The sequence below is a fragment of the Leuciscus leuciscus genome (genome assembly GCF_965113295.1).
Source record: "Leuciscus leuciscus genome assembly, chromosome: 2".
Classification (NCBI taxonomy): domain Eukaryota; kingdom Metazoa; phylum Chordata; class Actinopteri; order Cypriniformes; family Leuciscidae; genus Leuciscus; species Leuciscus leuciscus.
Genome location: NC_138726.1, coordinates 52,537,708 through 52,564,600, shown reverse-complemented (window position 1 = coordinate 52,564,600; position 26,893 = coordinate 52,537,708). Strand labels below are relative to the sequence as shown.

Here is a 26,893-nt window from a genome sequence, read left to right as displayed (position 1 = left end):
ATTTTAGTTACTTAATTCTCAACTGAAGAGCTTAGATTTATGACATGATCCTGCCGACCCCGTTCAGCGTTTAGATGCTGGAAGAAATTGCCCTTCTTTTTTACGAGCTAAAGTGTGCAGGAAGTAATAGAGTTTTATATAGTACATATCACGATCGCACATGACACACATACACACACCTGTTAACTTTAGTCTTCCTTTTCCTGCCCTGAAAATTAACGACAAATGGCATACAGCCAAGACACAAGCGCACAACAATAATGTATTGTGTGCATAAAATCACACACACACACACACAAAAAAGCCGTAGACAAAAAAAAGAAAAAGTCACATTTCTGCATTATTACACACACTAATATTTACAAAAAGACAGACATACAGAAGTAAATATATCAGATTTGTAATTAAGATGATTTATTTATTATATTATGTCTTTGCACTGAAAGTACACTTGACAAGGCTTTTTTAATTCAACTTTTTATTAGTAGAGAAGAGAAGTAAAATTTAATACACGTACTGATTGACACTCAAAAGTGTGAAAGCCCTTTTCCGCCACATAAGAAAAACAACCATGCTTTGGTAAATCATAATTTTATGAGATAAAAAAAAAAGTAATAATTACGAGATGAAAAGTTGAAATTATGACATACTAAATCGAAATTATGACACAGAAAGTCATAATCATGATATTAAACGCATGTTAAACCATGATATTAAACATGATATAATCGAGATTATGGCCAAAAGTCATACATTTCAACGATTTAATCTCATAATTTCTAATGTGTCATAATTTAAATTTTCTATGAGATAATTATGACATAAGACAGAATTACATCTTGGTATTTCGTGATTTTTTTAAGTCATAATTTTTTTTATTTTTTTTTGCCTGGTTTCACAGACAGGGCTTAGATTAAGCCAAGATTAGGCCTTAGTTTAATTAGGACATTTAAGTAGCTTTTATAAACGTGCCTTAGAAAAAAATTACTGGTGTGAATCTTGAGACAAAACAATGGCACTGTTATATTTTTAAGATATGCCAGTGCAAGTTGCTTTCAGTCAAACATGCATTTTAGTCTGGGACTAGACTTAAGCCGGGGGTTTATTCCATAATTATGTCATAATTTCGACTTTTTAACTTGTAATTATGACTGTTCAAAGCATGATTTCTTTCCCCCAGTGGCAGAAATTGGTTTCATAAACAAAAGTCATCCTAAATCACTTTAATTTCCAATGTAAATGCATTTCTACTTTGACCACTTAAACTTGAAAAAGCAGAAAGGGACTAAAACTGGCCTCAGATAATATAAAACAGTTCTGAGACAATATGAGGATCTGTATATGTGTGTCTAACCAGGATAAGGATAAGACAACAGAACAGCCTGTTTAGGCCCAAGCTCTAGCTTCTCTATCGACACCTTGCGATCCACGGCCAGATTCACAGCATCTGTGCTGAGGCGAACCTGAGCTTGAGCCGGCAGGTCACTGTTAGTGAGCTTCATGGTTACAGAGTCATTTCCCCAGTTCACGGCGGTAACGAAGCGTTCGCTCTGATCCCACAGGCGGAGAAATGCTAATGAAGTGGCTGAACTGTAAAGACTGACATATTCTCCGTGGAGAAGTGATCGCTCTTTTCCTTTCAGATCACTGAGCGCTTTGAAGAAGTCACGCACTGCGATACGCTCCTCTTGCAGAGTCTGAATGAGTGGAAGACGCACAGTGTGCTGGTTTTAAATTTGTAATTAGTACAGCGATGAGATCACATCTACTTGTTATGAATAGCCATGAAAATAATGATGAGAATGTACCTTTGCTGTTGCATTCGTCGCTTCTACTGGGTTTTCCAAGTCCCACATTGTTTGAAGTTTTTCCTGTAAAGGAGGAATCTTAAGTCATCAGCATTATGACAATAACTTGGCTAAATATAAACATTGCTATTCTCAGGCCTTATTCTTAGCATAGAAAGCGGAGAAATTAAAGACTTTCACAGACTCGCTGAGAACGTTAGTCAGTATTTTTATGAAACCTAAAGTGAATTTTTAAAAAACAGTTTAAAGTTGGCATGAAATGAAAATGCACCCCTAGCTATTTTCCAAATGCATGTTATTGATGTAACTGTGAACAATTAATCCGTGCATGTGTTTATTTTTATTTTATTTTTATTTTAACCTCAATTCTTAAGTCACTATATAAAAGAAAATATTGGTCGCTACTTCCATTTCATCGCAACTTTTCATTTTTTGGGGAAAGTTTGTATAGGCCTTAAATATCGACTAGATAGATAGATGTAGATAGACGGATGGATTGATGGTAGATGGATGATATATGGATAGATGGAGGGACAGATAGATGGATAAATTCCAACTCAATAATTGAAAGAGGGTCAATTCTGATATTTGTGCCCAAACACTGATTAAATTTCCCATTTATTCATCCATCTATGCTGTTTTCAATCATCTGCCTTGCATTCTCCACTCACCCCTGCCTTGAGTCCGACCTCGTCTCCGGCGCTGAACACAGGAGTGCCGGGCAGTGTGAACAGCAGTGTGTGAAAGAGCCTCACTGGCACTGCTGGAGATCCCAGAGACCGTCCACTCAGCCTCCAGCCCAGACTCGTCTGCAGGTGACCAGAGTACAGCGTCTGTATCACCTGTGCCTGTCTCACGCCAGACTCAGCCGGATCAGCCAGTTCAGTCAGGAGCAGGTCAACACCTGAGCGGTTCAGCAGGAGAGAGACTTCATCCACAGAGAGACCGGTGACTGATCCCATCAGAGCTCTGAGAGAGATCAGGAGAGATGGAGAGGTTAGGGTAGGGTGAAACTGTCAGAGAAAATTGTGAAGGCTAGAAAAATAGTTGGTGCTTGTAAACAAAAGAGAATAAATAGATGGAAAAACAATTTGAGGGAGCAAGTTGCAGTGCTCATTAGCCCATCTGGCCAGCAGGTGTCTCTATTTCATTTAAATAAATCAACAGAAAAGAAATTACAATAGGTGCAGCAAGCTATTTCTGAGAAACTCTGTTAAACATTTAAATACACCTAAACTAACAATTTTGTGAATATTTGTTAAATGTCTGTTATGTGTGTGTATGCTGAAAAAAAGAAAAGTGTTTGTACATAGTCCTGGCTGTGCAAATTGGAGAAAAAATGTAGTGGATCGGAATGATCCATGGAGCAACAAAACACTCTTGTAGCCAATCAGTAGGGGCAGTAGGGGGCGTGTCCACTCATGATAGGGGAGGAGAGAGAGTGAGCCAATCAGCAGTAGGGGGCGTGTCCACTCATGATGGGTGAGGAGAGAGAGTGAGCCAATCAGCAGTAGGGGCGTGTCCACTCATGATGGGTGAGGAGAGAGCGTGAGCCAATCAGCAGTAGGGGCGTGTCCACTCATGATGGGTGAGGAGAGTGAGCCAATCAGCAGTAGGGGGCGTGTCCACTCATGATAGGGGAGGAGAGAGAGTGACCCAATCAGCAGTAGGGGGCGTGTCCACTCATGATGGGTGAGGAGAGAGAGACAATTAGCAGTAGGGGGCGTGTCCACTCATGATGGGGGAGGAGAAAGAGTGAGCCAATTAGCAGTAGGGGGCGTGTCCACTCATGATGGGGGAGGAGAGAGTGAGCCAATCAGCAGTAGGGGGCGGAGAAAGAGTGAGCCAATTAGCAGTAGGGGGCGTGTCCACTCATGATGGGGGAGGAGAGAGAGTGAGCCAATAAGAAGTAGGGGGCGTGTCCACTCATGATGGGGGAGGATGCCAAGATTGGTTTGTTTCTGTTTAATACGTAACATTATTTTTGTTGCTTTTTGACAGAACCAAGATATGCTGTTGTCACAGCTGATACATTCATACTTTCGTTCATACCCGAGTTTACGAGTTGGGGGCGTGTCAGTGACGGAATACCACAATAGCTACCACTTATAGGTATTTAACATTGTCAGTTTTTTGTTTACAACAAAATAAGCTAATTGCCTGCACAAAATATGATAGCATTGTAATTTAACCATATACAGTGTAACGATAAAGTTTACAGTGGCTTCAAAAATAAAAAAAAAACATAAAAAGCAAAACACACCTGATCCACATTCTTTGTTCTAAATCTTTTAAGACCTAGACTTTAAAAACCTCGCTTTATTTTTGTGTAGTTAATTAAGAGAAGGTACATCGCCATCTTCCTCTGACAAAAGTGAACTGAACGCAGCTGATGTCGTAAACACGACTTCCCAACTCGTAAATACAAACTTTCCAGGAGGACTTGAATGCACCAATAGTTTGGGTGTCGATTTCAAATATCACGTGTTTCTCAGAAATTGCTTACTGCACCTTTAAGAGTTTTTATAAGTTTTAAGAACACAACTACAGAGACATACACTTTTTTAGTATTGTCGGTTTGGTTGAATACGACTTGTATAGATGGCCAGTAGTGCGAATTTACGATGTCTTTCAGGTCAGACAGGAAAATGCCATCAAATCCTTTAGTCAACCAGTATGCACATGCTTCCTAAAAAGTTCAAAAACAAATTAAATAGTTAAAAATAAGTTGGTATCATATACTTTTGTATACTTTTTGTAATTCTAATATCTAAAATCTGCCATTTTTTCTCATATGAGTTTCTCATCTTTTCATCTACCCGTATTCTCCGTCCACATGAATAGGACTTCCTTCACAATTTCCTCTGTCTTATCAGCACTTACTCTGATTTTCTCAGCAACAGTGTTAACATTCTTGAAGGGTTTTTCATAGTTGGGTGTTACATTCAGCACTATGGAGATACCTGCGAAAGAGAGAGAGAAAGAGACAGAGCAGGGGAAAAAGAGTGGGAAAATAAGACGATCCTCTATAAAGTTTACACGGGTTTGTATTGTAGTGTTCATTTAATTTTATTTGCATTTACAAAATCCCTCATTTGCTGAAAATAGTCAAAATTGCAACACTTGGCTCAGTCAGCAAAAGCTTCCGAACAGTCTCTTTACACTGCTAACAAAATGTTTTTTTCAACATAAAATAAACCAGTGACTCACTACAGATGCCAAGGGTGAACTTGTAACTTGCAACTTGTCATACAGTAGCACAGAAGAATCAAAAACCAATCGTAAAATGGCTTCAATGTTTAGATGTCTATTTTAAGGAGTGGATGATGTCATCGAGGATGATTCAAATGTACAGCTCTTAGCAAACCTTCAGCGGCAGTCAGAATTAAAAATGTACTCCTGGATGAAAGGTCATTCAGGGTCAAAGGTCACCTTTTTTATGCGCTTGCTCCAGCAGAGATTCCAGTTCATTCTCTGTGCCTACTTTAGAGTTAATTGAAGTTAGATTCGGTGTATCCGGCTGGTCTGCTTGCACAGTGTGTATCGGACCCAGAACAAGCCCCTTCACCTTCATCTGGCTCAGATAGTCCAGCTTCTCCTCCACTCCTGCAGAGAATGAGAGCACGAATAAAAGGAAAGATGAGGAGTATTGCATAGCCTCTTTTTACATTATGACCGCCATGAACTTAAAACTAAAGTAGACATTTGACATTTGTAATGCCTATAGTACTAATGTAGTAGGCTACTTTATTACACACACACACACACATATATATATATGTCAAATTAAAATATATATTTTTTAATATTCATCTAGTTTAAAATAAAAATCCACATTAGAATGCAAAAACGGTGCATCTGAATTGTAGGTGTGCGTCATGCAGCCTGATGCAAGATGTGCGACCATGATGTACGGGTCGTTGTGGTGTTTTAATGTTTTTCTTAGCCTATAAAGTTGAATCCATTGGCGCTGTTGCGTTTTTAACTAAAAACATTGCAGATAAGGAGATGCTCAGTTTGGAGAAGATCTTGGTTGAGTCAAAACCGTAACCAATCCGTTCATGCAGAACACATTTTCTGCGCTCCTTTTCCATTGATTTCAATGTAAATACGCGCTAGACGGACAACTTTTACCATTGCACTCGCGTCTCGAACAAGAGATCTGCGTGTTTAGAAGACATGTAAAGTTGAAAGAAGTTTTCGAGATGTTGTGGTTTTTCCCCCCCATTCTACTGCATCTCATGTTTTAAATGCAGAAAGTACTCTGTGTGATCGGCTCTTTGCAAACTGTGCATGAACAGGTGCATTATGCTGTTTTGTACATAATTGTTTTAAAAGCAATTTACGAAATTATATTTGGATTAATATTTTGATCATTGCGCCCTCTTGTGGCCTCAGGAGAAATGCTTTTTTCTCCCTCACTGAAATTATGCTTTTTAAATTAGAATATAATTTAAATATAAGTAATATTTAAGTATACATGTTTTTCAGCCATTTTGACTGCCCTAATGTGCAGTTTGCAATTCTGTAATATACTGTAAAACAAGGCTAAAAACAAAAAAACATAGCAAATAGAATTATTCAAATAATACACAGACATGGGGGATGAAAAAAGAAGAAGATATTTCCATTTATCTCACCTTTCAGTCCATTGTCAGAGAAAGCGCTCACGTCAGATATCTGGTACAGAAGACCTTTGTTCCACCAGTTCATCTCAGGAATGGGTTTACAGCGTGGAGCCTGTACTATGATCACTATTGCGCCAGCTAACATGCCGACCCAGCCGAGCCAGAACAGAACCAGCAAAGCCCAACGAGTCCGAATCCACCTGTAGAAAACATGCAAATGACAGATAGACAGATAGATAGATAGATAGATAGATAGATAGATAGATAGATAGATTGATTGACTGATACAACGATAGATAGATAGATAGATAGATAGATAGATAGATAGATAGATAGATAGATAGATAGATAGATAGATAGATAGATAGATAGACAGATAGATAGATAGATAGATAGATAGATAGATAGATAGATAGATAGATAGATAGCATACCCAGCTGTACCAGCGATTTGAATTAACTCGTCTTTGGAGAGGCCGTACTTCACTCCAGTGTTGTCTGGGACCGTGACCTTCACGCAGCCGTTGTTTTCTCGGGTCATTAGCTGTTTTGCCTGATCCACCTCCTTCAGTTCTACGTCCTTCATTTCTTTTCTCTTATGTTAGTTTATGTCAGAATACTGAATAAAAACATACAAAGCAAAAACTATTAGTTGTTACTAATTCATTACATTTCACGCAACAAATGGTTACCACGTATGTAAACTGCTTTTAAGTGAAGTGTATTAATTATAGGCAGCCATAAAAGTTTAATAATGAACAGACCATGATAAAAATCATTCTTTTTAACAACACAAAGCAACATAGAGTTGCAACATAATAACTACTGCTGTCATAGCTTCAATAGTACATTATAGTTGATAACATAGAATAAAACTATAATAAATGATAAATAAATGATACAAAAACAGAAATACCTGAAGAATGCTCAGTTAAATATCTGTGTAGAGTTCAGGCGAGTCGTCCTCAGTGTTGTCGGGCAGAACACAGTGGTTTGGTGGTCAGTTCACTTTTATGAAGACTTCATCTGTTCCCGCCCCTAAAAGCCAACAAGTACACACACAGCACTGGAGGAGTGACGGTGGTACAGAACCAAATAAACCACAGAAAAACCAAGCAACTTAATAAAATACGTTTTTAAATGTCACGTGTTACCTTTGTATACACAAACAGCGACTTTTTTTCAATTTTGGTCGGGCAGTGTAAGCACACCTAAGCAAACCTATTCCCACAAACACTTGCTTTTAATGCACTTACCACCGAGACAGAACCAGACACACAGCTGATTATAATTTTTTTTCTATTGCAGGAAGATGTAAACGTTCTCAAAGACACATCTCCCCTGTCTCCTTCCCTCAGTTTAAGATGAACAATAGCAGCTGAAGGGAAGAGGAAGAGTCTGAGAAGTGCGGTTTGTTTTCTCAGCTCTGCAAGGGGTCCTGAGGTTCACAGATGCTCTGCAGGGGTCTGGGTGGACCTTCCTAAGCCTGTCTGATCCTGCTCTCCAGAACCTCTTTCACCCACACACACACACACACACACACACACACACACACACACACACACACACACACACACACACACACACACACACACACACACACACACACACACACACACACACACACACACACACACACACACACACACACACACACACACACACACACACACACACACAACAACCAGATGGAACTGCTCTGTTTTTTCCCCCAAGCATGTTTATTGTTTCTGTTGTAGGCTTTGAGGAGTCGGTGTTGTTTGAAAAGACAGAGTTGTGCTTCATTCCAATGCAGGTCACTAGTTTTCTGTAAAGTACTGTATTACATTTTTTGGGAGATGTGAATAGTATGCATAAACATCAAATTTATGGTAACGTTTATCTTAATAATTTACCTGGAACACATGGACATTGGCTGAAAACAAGAATTTGTGTCTAGAAACACAACATGTTATAATGTTTTCCATACAGATTAATGTTTTAATATTATCCCGTATCTTTATCTTGTTAGTATAGTAAAAAAAAAAAAGTGTTCTTACAAGACAAAACATGTATCCTACTTGTAAAGTATATGGTAGAGTAAATGATTGGGTTATGCTTTATTTTAAGGTGTCGGTGTTACAGTGTAATTATATACAAGTATTGAGTAATAATAATTAACTACATGTACTTACTATAGGGTTATAGGACTGGGGTTTGATTTAGGGTTAGTTGCATGTAATTATGCATCATTTATAGTTATTACTACAGTAACTAGTTTTTTGTGATTTCTCACATCAGGTTAGACGTTTAATACACTTTTTAGTTGTCTGTTAAATGGGCAAAGTGTAATTGTGGGTTTGTGCGTGTTCATTTTCAGGTCATGTGATTTTTCCAAGTCATATATTTTGTTGATCCTGGAACAACATTCCTGTCTGAAGATGTAGTCCTAACCTTATCCCTATCCCTAACCCTAAAACCAGAGGGGAATGATATGTGAATAACACTGATGTAGAAGCACCTAAGCCTGGTTTTAAGCCTAAACTTGTCCCTCAGATCAGATGTGATTCTGATTTAAATCTGGTTTATTGGAATGTTGTTCTAGACTAGGATCAAGAAAGATGTTGATCCATAAACATGTTGCACTTGGTAAAATCACGTTCAGCGTTCATAAAGTGCCCTCTAGTGACCAACTGACCAATACTGCCATTTACAAGCCTTTATTTATGGCCTGGGTGACTAACTGGAGATGAAACGTTTCGTTATTTAGCATTTTTAATGTACACCATTCAAAAGTTTACCCAGATAGCAAATGACATCTGGCCCAGTTGTGGCCCAGTTTCCCACATTCTTCTGGCCCACATACCGTATGGAATGATAGCGATGACTCAACCTGAGAGTGGCTGGCAATAGCATACACATCTGGGCCAACTATGGCACATGGCTCAGTTCTGGCAGTGGCAAAGGTCACATGGGCCACACACAACAAACCACAACTCACACTAACACCAGCTTGATGTATGTGGGCCAGACACTGCCCACATGACCTTTGCCGCTGCCAGAACTGAGCCATATGTGCCATAGTTGGCCCAGATATGAATACTATCTGGGTAGGGTCAGTAAGATTTCTGAAAGAAGTCTCTTCTGCTCACCAAGGCTGCATTTATTAAATCGAAAATACAATAAAAAAAAGTAATATTGCAAAATATTGAAATTTATTCCGGTGATGTAAAGGTGAACTTTCAGCATCATTACTCCAGTCAACATTTCTTATTGTTATCAATGTTGAAAACCGATATGCTTCTTAAAAGTTAGATAGAATGACAGATAGATAGATAGATAGATAGATAGATAGATAGATAGATAGATAGATGGATATAGATAGATAGATGAATACCATGTTCTATTTTGTTTTGGGGGGATTGTTTGATGAATAAAAAGTTTAAAAGAAGCATTAATTTGAAGTACAAAGTTCTGTCATGAAACTCCCAATGGCGCAGGCTGATAACATTGTCATATCCATTACCATGACAAGCACTCAGAGAGTTGTCCGGACAGAAATATAAATATTTGTAACAATTTAAGTCTCTTCTGTCACTTTGATCAATTTAATGCATCCTTGCTGAATAAAAGTAAAAACTTTTCTTTTTTTTTTTTTTATCTTACTGACTCCAATCATATGAATTGTAGTGTACTTTTGTGTTTAAATATTTGTATGCATGGAAGATTTTTCTGTTAACTTTGAACTTTGTATATTTTATCTACAAAAGTAACATCTTGTTTTAATTAATATAATTTAAATATCTGGTGAACACTTCAAGATGTTTCTCCTATCCTGTGGTCTGCAACAACAAATAAGTCAATAAATTCAAGGCTGAATATCTTTCTTTCGATATACTGTAAGCATTAACCACACCAGTGCAGTAAAGTGGACAGTTTCACACAAAAACAGTAGCCATTTTTAGTTTTTTATTATAGCAGGTGTTTTAGATCTACATGTCATCCTCTATTCTACAACAACTGTGACAACTGGCCTCTCATTGTTTCAAAGTTAGTGCCCCTAAAATCATTCCTATAACTTCAATATAAACTATTCCACTCATAAGACAAAGTCTTTCCAAACATGTGCACAGTGTTGACTCTGATCTGAGACATTAAGGTCTGTGTGTGTGTGTGTGTGTGTGTGTCTAACCAGGATAAGGATAAGACAACAGAACAGCCTGTTTGGGCCCAAGCTCTAGCTTCTCTAAGGACACCTTGCGATCCACGGCCAGATTCTCAGTATCTGTGGTGGCACGGACCCGAGCCTCGGCCGGCAGGTCACTGTTGGTCAGAGTCATGGTGTCTGAGACATTTCCCCAGTTTAAGGCGACCAGGAAGCGTTCGCTCTGGTCCCACAGGCGGAGAAATGCTAATGAAGTGGCTGAACTGTAAAGACTGACATATTCTCCGTGCAGAAGCGATCGCTCTTTTCCTTTCAGATCACTGAGCGCTTTGAAGAAGTCACGTACTGTGGTACGCTCTTCCTGTACAGTCTGAGTCAGAGGAACGAAAGGAAGAAACAGAGTGCATGTGTTTTTAAAATATGCATTTACTACAGTGATATATAGAGGAATGTGAAAATGCAATAATGTAAATGTACCTTTGCCGTTACATTGGCATCTTCTGCTTTACTTTCCAAGTCCCACATTGCTTGAATTTTATCCTGTATGGGTTTAATTATGTCAACTTTATGAATAAAGTAAAGGTTTATATACATCTTGTTTGATTTTCATAGCATTCTCCACTCACCCCTGCCTTGAGTCCGACCTCGTCTCCGGCGCTGAACACAGGAGTGCCGGGCAGTGTGAACAGCAGTGTTTGAAAGAGCCTCACTGGCACTGCTGGAGATCCCAGAGACCGTCCACTCAGCCTCCAGCCCAGACTCGTCTGCAGGTGACCAGAGTACAGCGTCTGTATCACCTGTGCCTGTCTCACGCCGGACTCAGCCGGATCGGCCAGTTCAGTCAGGAGCAGGTCAACACCTGAGCGGTTCAGCAGGAGAGAGACTTCATCCACAGAGAGACCGGTGACTGATCCCATCAGAGCTCTGAGAGAGATCAGGAGAGATGGAGAGGTTTGGGTAAGGGGAAACTGCCTAAGAAAATTGCATTTTGACATTTCTTTACTCTGGAAATTCTGTATTCACTAGCTGTGAGCAGTACCCCACTCCGTCCACCAGGTGTCTCTGTTTAACTAGTTATATTTTCCCAACAGAGTTCTGACCCCATTTAGTTCTTCACTAGCCACAAGCACATACGTTTTTTTGGTCTCTTCAGTTTGGTTGAATATGGCTTGAATAGACGGCCAGGCTTCTGTGTTTGCGATGTCGCTCAGATGAGACAAGAAGATGCCATCCACCCCCTTACTGAGCCAGTATACGCATGCCTCCTACAATGAAGCCATAGAATGGATCAAATAAATCTGTTTATATGGCATTGATTAATAGAGTATTGAATTACACTTTAGTTTCCATTTACACTGTCGTTCAAAAGTTTGGGGTCAGGTATTTCTTCTGCACAACAAGGCTGCATTTATTTGATCAAAAATACCGTAAAAACAGTAATATTGTGAAATAGTATTACAATTTAAAAAACTGCTTTCTGTTTTTATAGATTTTCTTCATGTAATTTGCAAAGCTGAGATTTCAGCAGCTCATTCAGTGTCACGTGATCCTTCAGAAACAATTCTAAGGCCCTGTTTACACCTGGTATTAAGATGTGTTTTGGCCGATCGGATCTCAAGTAGACGAGGGAGACACATTCCCTTTTACTCCTGGAGTTTTAATCCGACTCTTTTGTCCACTTTCAACCACTTCTGTCCTGATTTCTTCGAGGGGAGGGTCTATGAGCGGGTAAATGAATGGGCTTTTTCAAATCTTTCGATCTAATGGACAAAATAAGCTCACGCAATTTACATATGAACGCACACAGATACAACAGAAAAACACACGGAGAGCATCAGCTTTAGTTTCTGCTCTGACAGCCGCAAGACCAGCCGAATGCTGTGAGTGTGTGTTAGAAATCAGGAATGGTGAGAGAACATCGTGCTTGGTGCGTTTTTCATCTTCAAACCAAACTTGGGTCTCCAGCCGACAAAGTTAAATCCCGTCTGGCCAGCGTTTCCGATAATGTTACATGTTATGTCAGTAGGCGGAGAGAAGATGGTCTTTTGTGGCTGTTTGGACACATTCGATCACATGAGCGTTTACACTAGGAAAGCAATGCGGTCGATTGCAAAACCGAAATGCACATTTTTTCAGGATTCTTTGAGGAATAAGAGGACTTTCAAAAGAACAGCATTAACTTGAATATGATTTTTTAACAGTCTTTACTGACACTGATAAAAAGTGACCCCAGACTTTTGAACCGTAGTGTACTGCTTTTTCCCCCCACTTCCCTGCTTACTCATCTACTCATTACTCATTAAACATCTCAAAATCTTGTTGCCTTTTCTCTCATCAATAAATCGACCCTCTTCTTATCAGCACTTACCTTGAGTCGCTCAGCAACAGCAGCAGCAGCACTGTTAAACCAGGCTGAAACTCCCCTATAATTGGGTGTTAGATCCAGCACTATGGAGATTCCTGAGAGGGAGAGAGGAAAACAAGGAGAGGAGGGGGAGAGTTAACAAACCAGAAGGCTGTTAAATGACCTTTCCTGAGTTTATCCTTCCTGACAAAACCAAAAGCCTAATGTTTGCATTGTATGATGCCTTTATTTTCTGGAAACCACAGTGATGTTCCTGCTAAACCCACACAACGGTGTTTGATTTACTGTCAGTGTCAAGCCAGTCCTCCCTGTTGACACTAAAATGGTACAATATCTATCTGTGAACTGCCAGGGGAACATACAGATTGTTTGTGAGGTGACAAAGTTCTGTATAATTCTATTTATTTCCAATGTAAGGAACTAGTTAAAATAATTACTCTAATTGTATGAAAAAACGTTTATGGCACGTAGTTAGGGTCATACAGCCCGTTTCAGACAGCCTTCCCCTAAAACAGAGCAGCAGGATCTTAATGATAAGGTCTATTCCAGTGACGAAGCTGATATTTTATTTCGAAAACCATCATAGTAAACAAGTGAGGTCACCTTTTCTATGTGCTCGTTCCAACAGAGAAGTCAGGTCTTCTTCAGAGCCAAATTCAGGGTCAATGAGAGTTAGTTCCATTGCGTTTACATTGTCTGCTTGCACAGTGTGTATCGGACCCAGAACAAGTCCCTTCACCTTCATCTGGCTCAGATAGTCCAGCTTCTCCTCCACTCCTGCAGACAGAATGACAGTTAGAAGAGTTAAAAAGAAGAAGAGGAAGTGAATGAGAGATCATCATCATCATCATCAGATAAGCTGCTTCCTTTAACTCCAGAACAGTCTTTTAATTATTAACCACAGTACTGTGCACAGCTGAAGATATCAGGGTTTAAGGTCACTGTACTTGATTATCTTAATTTTGTCTACAGTGTGTGTGAGTGTGTGAATACTTGCGCAATATCACAATTACAAACTCAACCAAAGTTGAGTTTAGAGAGGGCAGAATCTTGCACAGATCAGCACATGCTTCCTCACATGAGGGAGTCACAAGACAGTCGGCATCAGCAAATCTGACATTTTTTCTACCCCCAGTTTCACAGACAAGGCTTAAGCTAATCCCAAACCAACATGCATGTTTGAGCTGTTTTATTGCACTCGCACCGACATATCTTAAAATATGTCTGAAGATGCACATCAGAAATGTTTTTTTCTAAGGCACGTTTATAAAAGCTACTTATATGCCCTAATTAAATTAAGGCCTAATCCTGGCTTAATCTAAACCCTGTCTGTGAAACCAGGCCTTAGTGTTTTATCTTAGCAAAGAGCCAAAATACTGGGACTTTCATGTACTTGATGCCTGTTGTCTGATTTGTTTATTAAAAAAGTATTATAGATCATTATTAAAGTATTACTTATCAAGAGCGTATGAAGTTGAGAGATGATGGCAAGATGTGTTCCCATTTTTTCAATGATTAACACAAATAGTAAGCAATTTGCAAATGACTCAGGCATTAAATGGAGACATTCTCACCTTTCAGTCCATTGTCAGAGAAAGCGCTCACGTCAGATATCTGGTACAGAAGACCTTCGTTCCACCAGTTCATCTCAGGAATGGGTTTACAGCGTGGAGCCTGTACTATGATCACTATTGCTCCAGCTAACATGCCGACCCAGCCGAGCCAGAACAGAACCAGCAAAGCCCAACGAGTCCGAACCCACCTGTAAAAAACATGCAAATGATAGATAGATAGATAGATACTTGCACTAGATAGATAGATAGATAGATAGATAGATAGATAGATAGATCGTACCCAGTTGTACCGGCGACTTTCATTAACTCTTCTTTGGAGAGGCCCGTAAATTTGACTTCTGTGTCCTCGGGCACTTTGACCTTTACGGAGCCATTTTTTTCCGTGCCTGTCGGAGTTTCTCCGGTCATCGGCAGTTTTTCCTGATCCATCTCGTTCAGTTCTACGTCCTTCATGTCGTCTTCTTTATTCATGTTTGACTGTGATTTCAGAGCTGTCTGTTTAACCCTCTGTGGAACTACTTATGAAATCACAGCTAGAAAAAATAAATGACATTATATTTTACATATATTTAAGACTAAAATCAATTTCCAAAATTAGTTTTCAAAATCTGACCCTTTGACCTTTTTTTTAGGGTTTCATCATTTATAATTGACTTATAAGGGTAAATTATTTTTCACTATCATCAATACTTTCTGGAAAAGTACAGCTTTTTCTCCCTGTCTTCTATAAAACTTACTAACATCAACCTAAAACACAGGCAAAAAGGATATTGCCAGCCAGTTATGAACAATAGTGCCAGCTACACAGAAAATATGCAAACCTAAGGACTTTGTCATTTATGCATAACACACAGATTTATTTGGTCTTTTGAGTTATTGATTTTACAAAATGTGCATTAAAAATGACCAACAAATTAAGAAAACACATTCGGATGCACAATGGTATATTTTTTTGACTGAATTTATGTATTTCCTAGTCTAAAATGAATTCACTATGCAGCCTTGACAGCATGTAACCTAACATGTGCTAATGTCTCTTTCACTTCCTTGAGTTACCAAAAGTGTCAAGCATATGGCTAATACATTTTAATTTTATTGGCTGAAGGGGAGGTCATATGTTAATACTAACATATAAATATTTTTTTTTGTTATGGTTTAATATTATTGTATTCTAAATGCTAATTTCTCTGTGTAGTTTATAAGTGACGATACATAGAAGGTTAACGGAATGATGATCAGCTAATAGAACCAACAATAGAACCTCTAAAAGACTAACTCAAAACAAACAAACAAACAAACAAATAAATGTCTTAATAAAATCAACAAAAAAATTTAGATTTTAAACGCGTTTCAAATTTGTTTGCAGAATACCATATTAGGCTACCTTATGTTTTTGCATAATTATGTTTTGATAAAAGTAGGCTATGTTAAATAATGAAAACACAGAATAATCCTAATGAATGAATAAATGAACGAGACATACCTGCAAAAAGAAGAAAAGCTTCCGTTTCAAGCAGGACTCCCGCCGTTAAACTCTACAGAGACCACATCTGATGGTCAATCCAGTTTATATAGTGTCGACTCCACTTGCACCCGCCCATTCGCTATCTAAGGAGGAACTCCAAAGTAACTTGGAAACAGACAAGACTATAATAGTCTTCTGCGACGACATCAAAACTACACGCGTTTTAATGTACCGTACTGAATTTGCATACCACTCGAGAAGTTACACTACAATCACGACTGTAATACAATCATCGATCCTAAAGAGCTTTCCACCTTAAATATTCCCTCCTGATCGAGCGCATCATTGAGCCTGAGTTCACGTGAGTGAACTGGAATTCATCCTGAAAAAACATCCCCATGAGAACCAATACAACTCTCTCTGATGAAAAAGAGAATAGTTGAGGAGTAAAAACGCAAAAAAAAAAATCATAGTAATAAAAAAGTGCTTACTCATAACATTCAGGCAGTCTTCTTAAGACTACCCTGAACACCAATAGCCATAAAGTGCAATGCTTAAACTGTATTTATTGCACAGTCATGTCATAAAACATTGGGTTGAGCTTTCTGTAACAAAGATCCTGCACACAAAGGCTGAATAATTTGATCAAGATAATGTCTGGTTAATAAGAGACAGATCTATCAAAGTAAGTTTTCCCCTAAAAAAGCAAGAAACAAGATTGCATGGGTAAAATTGAATATTTTATTGTTATATAAGGTTACAAAACGTTTGTTCCATAAAAGTTAAAAGCCACAAGCCAGTGCATGATGTGTTGTTGCATGTGAATATAGGCTAAAACACAGAGGTTTCATTTTATGTTTGTTTTTCTTTTCTTTTCCAGTTGAAAAAAGACATGCTATATCCCTGCTGGCTTTACAATGGAAGGAGGGAACAACAAAAGTGGATGATTTATAATGCCGCATGGCATACTTTCCAAACTTGTTGTCGGCTCAACCACCATTGTGCAATGTGCAGTCAGTTTCTTTATCTCATGACTGTAGTTGTCATGATTCCTTACAACAGCAATCTCATCACAATGAACATTGTACTTCCAACTCGACTGTGCTTCCCTCATTAGTCCTCGATTTTTATTTTTAACATTTATGTGGTTGTTCAGCAAATAAATACTCTAACAAATTCTCTCTCCTGCCAGTGTTCACTTTCCCTCTCAGCCTACCAAGAGAACAATGTGTGAGTGTTTTTCCCATGTGACAGAACAGTATGTTGGCCCCTTCTGCCTCACAGTGAGGAGAATTTCAAACAGTCCCAGGGCAGCGGGGAGGGTCACAGGGATTACCAATATAATTCTCTCTGTACTGGGAGACTTTCTTTTTCGAACTCTGCTTTAAAGAATCCTGTAGTGTTCTAATCTAATCAGCCTGAGATTGTCCATAAATTCCTATAGATTATTGCTTGTTTTATGCTTGGAAAGTTCACAATTACACTGTTCAGAAGTTTGAGGTCAGTTATATTTTTAATGTTTTTGAAAGAAGTCTCTAATGCTCACCAAAATGGCATTTATGTGATCAAAAATACAGTAAAAACAGTAATATTTTGAAATATTTTTTACAATTTAAAAGAACATTTTTATATTTGAATATATATTAAAATTTAATTTGTTCCTGTGATGCAAAGTTGAATTTTCAGGATCATTACTCCAGTCATCTCGGTTGAAATTGTGACACGAAGCGACAAAGCGACATGATCCCATTCATTTTCAATGGAGGGCTGGCGACTTCCGTTAGAAGTCGACAGAATGTCAAGCAACGCGAGTCAGGTGACAAAAATGTTACTTTATGCAAATGAGCAGCGACGGGGGCCCCTAGAATAGTCCCCACCTTTCGCCCTGCTAGTGATGGCCCTGCCCTCACAAAACAAAAACAGCAGACGGAGTGAATATAATTGTAAATTCACTCTCTGACAGTAGGTGGCGCTTATTGAACAACAGCGAAATAGCATGTCCTTGGTTACCGCTGTACACTAAGCAGCACTGAGCTTATAAACAGGTATTGGGAGGTAGAGGAAAAGAAAATGCCATCAAATCTTTTCTGAAGACAGTCAGTCTCCTTCAGAGATACCGTACATTCATATAACCCCCCCCACCACCAATTCAATATGTATATTTGTTCTTCTAATATTTTGAGCATCATGAATAATGAGCTTGCCCTATCAGGTACAGTATTGGCCAAAACAAAAAGTTGCCAAACGTGTTTGCAGTAAAACCCGTTCGGTTCCGATTTATGTCCGGTCGATCGGTGCAACTCCAGAAAATATAATTGTTTTTACAGTTGAAATCAGTTGAGTTGATTAATATTTTTATGGAAACCATGATACATTATTTTGTTCAGGATTCTTTGATGAATAGAAAGTCCAAAAAAGTCTATTTATTTGAAACAGAAATCCTTTTCAATCCTTGTCACTTTTCAATTTAATGTGTCCTTGCTGAATAAAAGAAATAACTTCTTTAAAAAAAATCTTACGGACCCAAAAGTTTTGAGCATAGCATGTGAATTAAGTCAACCGACAGACACCCATCTAAGGCGACCATTTTAATTCTCTGTAGGTCCTTATAATTGCATCATTTTATACTTTTGTGTCAAAAAGTATAAAATGATGTTCAACCATTAATTCTGTCTGTATGCAAAACATACATTCTCTAAATAAACAAGGGACAAAAGGTTTAGGCAATCTTCTAAAAAATACAAGTATGTTTACAATACAAAGTTCTGTCTTGAAACTCTAGATGGCGCAGGCTGATAGGTCCTTAACTCAATCTGCTTGCAATCACATCATTGTACTGTATATAGGCCACAGCTGATTGGTTCCTACTTTATCAGTAGCCAATGAGCTCGCAGCTCAACCTTCAAATACTTGGTCAGCTTTTGCAGTAGCAGCGCACTTTCAGAAACCCTCCACCTTCCCCAGCTCCACCTGTATAGATCTGCTACGGGTAATTCATGTACGCTATATTGTGTAGCAGCAGCAGCAGCAGCATGTCTTGCTTGCTCACAACAGCAGCGTGTCGTGCATGTATGTATTGGCAGTAGCAAGTCCCGTACTTGCTCTGCAGCAGCAGCGTAGCATATATATTCCACCAAGACTAAACAAATACGCCATGTACATTACCATGACAAACTCTCAGAGAGTTGTCATGACAGAAATAATGTTGTTTCAAAAATTTAAAAAAAGTTGGTGTTCAATGAAACCTATTTAAATATCATTGACCATTATTATGTTCAGTATGTACTACATTTGAATGGCTTGTGTAATTCCAGGGGGACTGTCTGGGATGAGGTTGTGACTGCCACCTTCAACAGTAACACAGACCAGGGTTAGCTAATGAACAAACTGTTCAAGAACAGACAGTACATTCACATTTTAATTATTCAGGGTTCCTAAATTCAGATCAAAAAGGAAATATTTTACAAATCTAAAAAGTCCACATACATCAATTTTAGGACAGTACGCTCACTCAGATCTTTTGCAGGTGAGCCGGGGTGAATGCCAAAGGCAAGAGCTCTCTTAGACTGGTCTTCTTATAGGTCCCGTCTGGCTTAGTGAGGTAAACGTCCCATTCAGTGCCAAACTAACACAACACAGGGTTGGAGAGAAGGATAAAAAAAAATAAGAGAGAAAGGCCATGATGTTCAAAAGTAACGACTGATAAAATATGAGCACACAGCCATACCTCCATTAATACCTGTCGACATGCACCACATGGTCCTACAAAACTATCTTTGATATCACTGTTGGTCAGATGGAAAGAAGGAAAATAAAAATTCTCAGTGATTCAAATGGCAACACTTCAGTATTTGGAATATGTGACTTACCATGTGACAGCTATGGCTGTAAATCTTCGGTATCCTTCAGCGACCGCTCTCTGTATCGCAGTTCTCTCCGCACACACGGTCAGGCCATAGGAGGCATTCTCAACGTTACAGCCTAAAACAAATGATGGAGGTCAAGATCACTCTAACAGCATAAGATGATAAAGAGCTGAATATATGGCAGTGAAATGTGGTTGAATCGTTTTGCATTAAAACAAACACGAACAAGTGCATCAGGTTACCTGTGATAATGGCGCCCCCTGTCGTCAAAATGGCAGCGCCGACTGGAAACCCACTGTACGGACAGTAAGCCATTTCCTGTGCTTGCAAGCATTTAGCCACGAGTTCCGCAACTTAACCCATAACAAAACAACAAAAGAGGGAACAAAACAAAAGTGCATCAAAACATCGCGGCAATGATACCGCTGTTTAATTTACATAAATATAATTAATGCACCTTACCACAAACTATGAGGTTATGCATTAAGTATGAGGGATGCATTGACTCAGGTTACTTACACGACAAACATATCAACTCGGTTACGTGCATTAAATGCAAAGCCGCGTTAAATGTGGCTATTTTACATGATGTACTATTGGATTAAATGTTTACCTACCAGCCATAACAACTAACCGTCTCGTTACGCTGGACTAGATAGTATAATGCTTTTGACAGCGTGTTTTTTAAAATATAAAGCAGATTGGTGAACAATTGTTGTTGGCTTCCCAGGAATAATGATATTTCTGGGACGGGTGGTGTGACAGGAAAGCTGATGTTGTTGATGAAGCGTGTGTTGTGGGCGGGGCAAACAACCCTAACAACCTATCAAAGACCTCCTTGCTAACAACCCTCCCATGAATTATTCAATCAGGTTACACTTTATTTCGATGGTCCACTTTAGACGTTCTAACTCTATTTATTTTGATGCTCCCCCAACAGACATTCTACTGAGTAACTTAGCAACTACATGTCTATTCTACTAACATCTAATATCCTAACAGTCTACAGTAGACTAATACTCTGAGAGTATTAGTTGTCATATAGTTGCAAAATTACTTATAGTTAGTAGAATGTCTATAGTGGACCATCGAAATGAAGTGTAATAATTTTTTTTCTTTCAATATATATAATTTATGACTTTTATTGTTTTTTACTGATGTTTTTTGATAGTTACATTTTAAGTTATAGTTTATAGGCTACTTTCATGTAAAAAGGATATAAAGAAGTTAACATACCAAAAAAGAGAGAGAAGGTGCTTAGAAGCAAAGCAAGACATTGGTATTATTTAACAAGACAGTCAGGCCTTTATATTTTTATATATAAAAATTATATATTTTTATATATGATATACAAGTCTGTGTTTTGATTGCTTAAAGGGATAGTTCACCCAAAAAATGAAAATTCTGTAATTAATTACTCACCCTCATGTCCTTCCAAAACAATTGTTTTATATGATGAACAGATTGAATAAAAGGCTTGTATTCACATATAAACATTCATCAACTCACACATCAGTCGTGGTAAACTGAAGTCTTGCAGGTTTGGATCAACATGAGGGTGAGTAAATGATGAATGAATTTTAAATTTTGGGGTGAACTATCCCTTTAATTTTCAACTCTAAAGCTATGTTTAATTATTAAATAAAAACATCCAGATCTTTACTGATGGAACAACCACTATAAGAAAATCTCTTGTAACAAATGATTTATATATATTAATAATACAGCACATTTTGAGAGAATCACAGGCCTGCATGCATCTAAATTTTAACATGCAGTTCTATCAGTGCAGACAACAACAGTACAGTTGGACAAAATGGTGTACAAACAAAAGACGAACAGCATGGACACACAGAGAAAGCATATATTGTTGAACCAAAATGCAAACAGATACAGGGTTCTCTGACAGTGGTTTCCAGTCCTGGTGGAGTCACTATTGGGAGGATATATGGAGTAAATCCAGTAGGTACCTGAAAGAACAACATGCGACCATCATTTACTTTAGTTTCACTATTATTTATACATAAAATATTTACTGGACTGTCAATAACTATCTCTTTCCCTCACCAGCAATAAACCAGCACACAATGAATACACAGAGTATCAAGATGAAGGCAGTGCAGAAGCGAGCCAGCGGACAGTCATCTAAAGTGTTCCTCAGGTACATGAGCAACAGTGACAGCAGACCCGTCGCCCCGATCACAGTCATATAGACGGGGAGCTTTGGTTGAACAGGGCACTCATGAAAATGGATTGTACCTAGAAACATTTATCCAAACAGCCAGATGACAGAAAAATCAGATGCAAAAAATGCTTTTCTTACTTAGTATTTTTGTCTTGTTTCCAGTCCAAATATCAAAAAATTCTGAAATCAAGATGCAATTACTATAGTAAACTGCCATAAGATATTATGTCTTATTTTCTGGGGAAATAAATGAAAATTAAGTGAGTTTTTGCTTAAAACAAGCAAAATTATCTGTCCATGGGGTAAGACAAATAATCTTGTTTCTGTTTGAATTAAGATTATTTTCTTACCCCATGGACAGATCATTTTGCTTGTTTTAAGCAAAAACTCACTTAATTTTGATTAATTGCCCCGGAAAACAAGACATAATATCTTATCTAATTTTACTTATCTAGTAAATGCATCTTGATTTAGGAATTTTTAGATATTTGGACTGGAAACAAGACAAAAATACTAAGTAAGATAAGCATTTTTTTTTGCAGTGGTGCAATAAAACTTCTTCTCACATACAATTCTTAATTAAAATCGAGCATTTACAGCATTCCAGATTGTGATTTTACAATGGATCGTTGAGGAGGTTAAACTAATCATCTTAACAATATCTTTTATGTTGTAAATGAAAACTGCTCTTTACCTAATCCAGTAGCTGTTATTAAAATCATCCACGCAATCATGTTAATGATCACTGAAAAAAAGAGAGAAAAAAAAAGAATATTGTTTATTTTATTTTATTGTAGCTTATTAGTTATTGGAAAAAACACATCGCTTTCTTGATATTCTTACCAATGAAAGATTTTCTGGCAGCTCTCTCAGTAGTCTCCATCATTATCGATTTCTTAAACAGTCCATAAAAATGTGAACTATCTCTTATTCATTTGCCTCAGGCTGTCAAATACGAGGAGGACCCCCAGAATCAGCTTCATCGTGAAGACGTGAATAGGACTGAACAGATCTGCTCTGAGTCAGTATGTTTTCACAGTTCTGTGGTCTCCAGACTTGCAATGTATTTTTGAGACACTTCCTTTGGTGAAATGTTGAGAAACTGTTTTAGCCAACCCAAACTGAAACAGAAAAACCACCTATTTTTGTGTGTGTGTGTGTGTTGACAAAATCTGAATGTTTTGAGTATACACTGCAATGAACTTTTATATTTTATTTAGTAATTCTGTACAGTACCTTCAAGTCAGTCTAGGCCTTCATTTTGAACTAGATGGAAATACAGTATACAGATAATGTCTAAAAAAAGGTGCTTTTCTGGATATATAACAGGATATATAATGCCAAGATCATGGGTTTGAGTTATTGGGAACATATTGATAAAATGTACAAATAGTGCTCTGTAAGTTGATTTGAATAAAGCATCTGCCAAATATAAAAACAGTAACACTTTACAATAAGGTTCATTATTTAACATTAGTTAACTACCTTAGTTAACATGAACTAAGATGGAATAATACTTCTAAAGCATTTATTAATCTTAGTTTAATTTCAACATTTCCTAATACAAGAGTTACAAGTAATACAAGAGTCAACATGAGTCAATGCACTGTGAACTAACATGAACAAACAATGAACAGCTGGAGTTTTATTAACTAACATTAACAAAGATGAATAAATACTGTAACAAATGTATTGATCATTGTTAGTTCATGTTAACTGATGAACCATAATACTTTCCAAAGAAGTCTTATGCTTGTAGCTGTGAGTTTGAAGCCGATGACTGTAGTCTTTGACAAGTATTCTGTACACAGATATAAAACACTGAAAATCCGATACAAAGCAACAGGACAGCCAGACAGCCATGGCAGACTGTGTTCAACCAGAATGCAAAGAGGTACAGAGTTTTGTTGCAGTAGTTCTGTTCATTTGTTGGGTCATAACTGGGACGATGAACAGAGTATATCCAGACACTCCCTGCAATACACAGAGAAAACATATTTAGTTGAGCTATTTCTTTGATATCTGTGAAGTTTTAAGAGCAATGGCAATTTTCTATTGTAACCCAATATCTTCCTGTTTAAGTTAAAGGGATACTCCACTTTTTTTGGAAATAGGCTCATTTTACAACTCCCCCAGAGTTAAACAGTTGAGTTTTACCATTTTCGAATCCATTCAGCCGATCTCCGGGTCTGGCGGTACCACTTTTAGCATAGCTTAGCATAGATCATTGAATCGGGCAGGACCATTAGCATCTCTCTCAAAAAATAATAGTAATAATATGACGCAGCGCCTGAAAATAGGTCTAATAGGTTAGACAAACTTAGTCCCGGTCACGTTGTAAGTTACCTGGGGACTATTTTCAGGCGCTGCGTCATATCATTACGCCTGCTGCACTCATGGTACGGCAGCAAAGTTTCTTGATTATTACGCAGGAATGAGAGTATAGTTCCTAGCCATATCAGCCTAGAAAATCACAACTTTTCATTTTCCGTCGGTCTTAGTACACGATGTAACTACAGAAGAGTCAAGTTTTAAATAGGAAAAATATCGAAACTCTATGGTCATTTTTTTGAGAGAGATGCTGTCCGATTCAATGATCTATGCTAAGCTATGCTAAAAGTGGTACCGCCAGACCCGGAGATCGGCTGAATGGATTCGAAAACGGTAAAACTCAACTGTTTAACTCTGAGGGAGTTGTAAAATGAGCCTATTTCCAAAAAAAGTGGAGTATCCCTTTAAAGGTAAGCGGAAAATGTGTAGCCGCTAGATATCCGCCAGATTTTTGTGACAACTTCAGATCGAACTTCCACATTTTTGTATTCCCCGCTCAATAGGCCGGCCCTTTCCGAAATGGCACCCAAAACACTCACAAGCTTCGAAATCGCTCCCTATATCCTCATTCACTATTCCCTAAATTAGTCCACTAATATAGTTGGTGTTATACTATATGGTGTTATGTTATAAGGAGTGAATGCAAACGAGTGTGTGAATTCGCACACTGAGTGCGAAGGAAGGGCTGCTGCTTTTGCATAGTTTATGCTTGCTATTTAACAATCATTTGAAACTTAACAAACTGACAGATCCAGTAGTAATGAAAAGATTTATCTTAAACTCTGTCATCTGTCCCTTTAACTGTGACTTTGCAGCCCCACATTCTTTAACCTGTCACAACATTATAGCTTACATTATAGCTTACATTATAGCTTATATGTGACCCTTGACCACAAAACTAGTCACATGGGTAAAAAAAATTAAAATTGAGATTTATACATAATCTGAAAGTTGAATAAATAAGCTTTCCATTGGTGTATGGTTCATTAGGATATGACAATATTTGGCCGAGATACAACTATTTGAAAATCTGGAATCTGAGGGTGCAAAAAAAATGAAACATTGAGAAAATCACCTGTAAAGTTGTACATTTATGTTCGCGATTGTGCAGCATTCACTCACAAAAATAAATGTTTAATATATTCACGGTATAGGAAATTTACAAAATATCTTCATGGAACATTATCTTTACTTAATATCCTAATGATTTTTGGAATGATAGAAAAATCGATAATTTTGACCCATATAATGTAGCCTATTGTTGGCTATTGCCACAAATATACCCGTGCGACTTATTGCTGGTTTTGTGATCCAGGGTCACATATACTAGAGCTTTAACTTTTATATCTCCAGAGAAAGTTTGACCCTTTCATGTACATTTCTCCATTGTTCTTTCTATAAAATATCTTCACCCCTCCTTCTGTAATTCCCATTTGACAAATTCACAACCACTCACCTGTAATGAACCAGCAGACAACAAACAGGTATAGGATGAAGCTGACGGAGATGACCAGCAGAGACAACAGCAGCATTTCAAAGGTGTCTTTTGCAAGCAGACCATAGAACAAGCCTAGGCTCGCTATCGGAACAAGCAAAACAAATACACCAAATACTATAAGGTAGACTGGGATGTAAGGCTGGACAGGACAGTCTCTCAGAAAGTAGGCCCCTAAAAAAAGTCAAACATAAAATTCATCAGTCTTTGGAGAAGAGCAGTGTGCAACAAAGTATGTGAATGTTTCTGTCAATATTACACTGGAATGCATTATCATGTCCACGTTACTTGTTTACAATGTTTATTTAATGAATAATTAGGTAAAAATACATGATTTACCTATTGCAATTGCTGCAATTAAAACCGCCAGTACAACAATAGTCAGTATCACTGAAAAATATAAAGATTACTCAGACAAGAATATGTTTACACAATTTGCCAAGTATACAGTAAAACCAAGACATTTGTAAAACGTATATATATATATTAGCTTAACATAGATTTAAAAAAAGAAACATATTCTTAACATGATTGTTAATACGATTCTTACCGAACAGTGACGTCAAAAATGGTGATGGCTTTGAATTGTCCATCCTCAGAATATCATTGTTGATGAATATACAATTACTGCTTTAAGTTTAAAAAGAAGTCAAATAACACATCGTAAAAGTGTATAAGACATTAAATAATACGGAGTACAAGGATCGACTAGCTAGATTTAAAATGTTAGTCATCATTGAGTCTCACCAGAAAAGCTTCCTCTTGCGTCTCCTATGACGGTTAAAACAGCCTAAATGTGATCATGACAGCCGAATATGCTCTAGTGTTCACCTCATAACCTTAAAAAGAACAGTAATTATTGACAGTAATTTCTAATATTTCCTAAGTCAAAATCTGGCGTAATGTTGTTACAGCATGTGCAACCATGTTTCCGCCGTGGACCACACCTTTCTGAAGTGCTCATTTAAATGCAAAGGAAATATTTAATTACTCACTGCTTAATCAAAACAATTGGATCAATGTATTATTGCAG

At 37.8% G+C, this 26,893-nt stretch overlaps 3 protein-coding genes and 2 long non-coding RNA genes across 13 annotated transcripts; 2 read left to right on the top strand and 3 right to left on the bottom strand.

Annotated features, from left to right (window-relative positions):
- Positions 1-397: 397 nt before the first annotated feature.
- Positions 398-7,700, bottom strand: LOC309482472 (amino acid transporter heavy chain SLC3A2-like). 3 transcript variants are annotated; one of them, XM_082147865.1, is made up of 10 exons: positions 7,590-7,687; positions 7,352-7,473; positions 6,870-7,054; positions 6,449-6,636; positions 5,241-5,414; positions 4,692-4,771; positions 4,367-4,497; positions 2,480-2,777; positions 1,809-1,871; positions 398-1,724 (listed from the first exon to the last, which is right to left on the bottom strand). In XM_082147865.1, exons 3-10 carry the CDS (start codon positions 7,019-7,021, stop codon positions 1,350-1,352), a joined length of 1,461 nt encoding a protein of 486 aa, XP_082003991.1. In that variant the 5' UTR covers positions 7,022-7,054; positions 7,352-7,473; positions 7,590-7,687; the 3' UTR covers positions 398-1,349. The 3 variants fall into 3 exon arrangements, with proteins under 3 accessions (XP_082003991.1, XP_082003990.1, XP_082003992.1); XM_082147864.1 differs by having other exon boundaries at positions 7,352-7,700; XM_082147866.1 differs by having other exon boundaries at positions 398-1,697; positions 7,352-7,697.
- LOC309482680 lies at positions 2,685-7,953 on the top strand. Its single transcript, XR_014200357.1, has 2 exons — positions 2,685-2,810; positions 7,744-7,953. It is a non-coding gene; the product is annotated as an uncharacterized lncRNA (long non-coding RNA).
- A 2,416-nt stretch (positions 7,954-10,369) lies between these two features.
- Positions 10,370-16,220, bottom strand: LOC309482465 (amino acid transporter heavy chain SLC3A2-like). Of its 2 annotated transcripts, none has more exons than XM_082147841.1 (9): positions 16,002-16,220; positions 14,799-15,051; positions 14,519-14,706; positions 13,548-13,721; positions 12,948-13,039; positions 11,714-11,841; positions 11,206-11,503; positions 11,057-11,119; positions 10,370-10,949 (listed from the first exon to the last, which is right to left on the bottom strand). In XM_082147841.1, exons 2-9 carry the CDS (start codon positions 14,987-14,989, stop codon positions 10,602-10,604), a joined length of 1,482 nt encoding a protein of 493 aa, XP_082003967.1. In that variant the 5' UTR covers positions 14,990-15,051; positions 16,002-16,220; the 3' UTR covers positions 10,370-10,601. The 2 variants fall into 2 exon arrangements, with proteins under 2 accessions (XP_082003967.1, XP_082003966.1); XM_082147840.1 differs by having other exon boundaries at positions 11,714-11,844; positions 16,002-16,211.
- A 490-nt stretch (positions 16,221-16,710) lies between these two features.
- Positions 16,711-26,745, bottom strand: LOC309482574 (cytidine deaminase). Of its 6 annotated transcripts, none has more exons than XM_082148037.1 (8): positions 22,878-23,786; positions 22,729-22,779; positions 21,917-22,108; positions 20,312-21,819; positions 20,092-20,202; positions 19,853-19,964; positions 19,711-19,768; positions 16,711-19,608 (listed from the first exon to the last, which is right to left on the bottom strand). In XM_082148037.1, the coding sequence occupies exons 4-8, from the start codon at positions 20,349-20,351 to the stop codon at positions 19,495-19,497; spliced, it is 435 nt and encodes a 144-aa protein (XP_082004163.1). In that variant the 5' UTR covers positions 20,352-21,819; positions 21,917-22,108; positions 22,729-22,779; positions 22,878-23,786; the 3' UTR covers positions 16,711-19,494. The 6 variants fall into 6 exon arrangements, 3 of the variants coding, with proteins under 3 accessions (XP_082004163.1, XP_082004164.1, XP_082004165.1); XM_082148038.1 differs by having other exon boundaries at positions 20,369-21,819; XM_082148039.1 differs by having other exon boundaries at positions 20,467-21,819.
- On the top strand, positions 22,115-22,780 carry LOC309482690. The gene is made up of 2 exons (XR_014200360.1): positions 22,115-22,239; positions 22,317-22,780. It is a non-coding gene; the product is annotated as an uncharacterized lncRNA (long non-coding RNA).
- Positions 26,746-26,893: the final 148 nt, after the last annotated feature.

Excerpts from the sequence above, each read along its gene's own strand:
- LOC309482472 (XM_082147864.1), bottom strand. The coding sequence starts at position 7,021 with ATGAAGGACGTAGAACTGAAGGAGGTGGATCAGGCAAAACAGCTAATG. Across the intron at positions 1,872-2,479 it reads AGGTCGGACTCAAGGCAGGG|GAAAAACTTCAAACAATGTG; the intron begins GTGAGTGGAGAA and ends CCTCCTTTACAG. Across the intron at positions 1,725-1,808 it reads CGACGAATGCAACAGCAAAG|CACACTGTGCGTCTTCCACT; the intron begins GTACATTCTCAT and ends ATTTAAAACCAG.
- LOC309482465 (XM_082147840.1), bottom strand. The coding sequence starts at position 14,989 with ATGAATAAAGAAGACGACATGAAGGACGTAGAACTGAACGAGATGGAT. Across the intron at positions 11,845-12,947 it reads CTGTTGCTGAGCGACTCAAG|GAGGCATGCGTATACTGGCT; the intron begins GTAAGTGCTGAT and ends GCTTCATTGTAG. Across the intron at positions 11,120-11,205 it reads AGGTCGGACTCAAGGCAGGG|GATAAAATTCAAGCAATGTG; the intron begins GTGAGTGGAGAA and ends AAACCCATACAG.
- LOC309482574 (XM_082148037.1), bottom strand. The coding sequence starts at position 20,351 with ATGCATCCCTCATACTTAATGCATAACCTCATAGTTTGTG. Across the intron at positions 20,203-20,311 it reads GCATAACCTCATAGTTTGTG|TTGCGGAACTCGTGGCTAAA; the intron begins GTAAGGTGCATT and ends TTATGGGTTAAG. Across the intron at positions 19,965-20,091 it reads AGGGGGCGCCATTATCACAG|GCTGTAACGTTGAGAATGCC; the intron begins GTAACCTGATGC and ends CATTTGTTTTAG.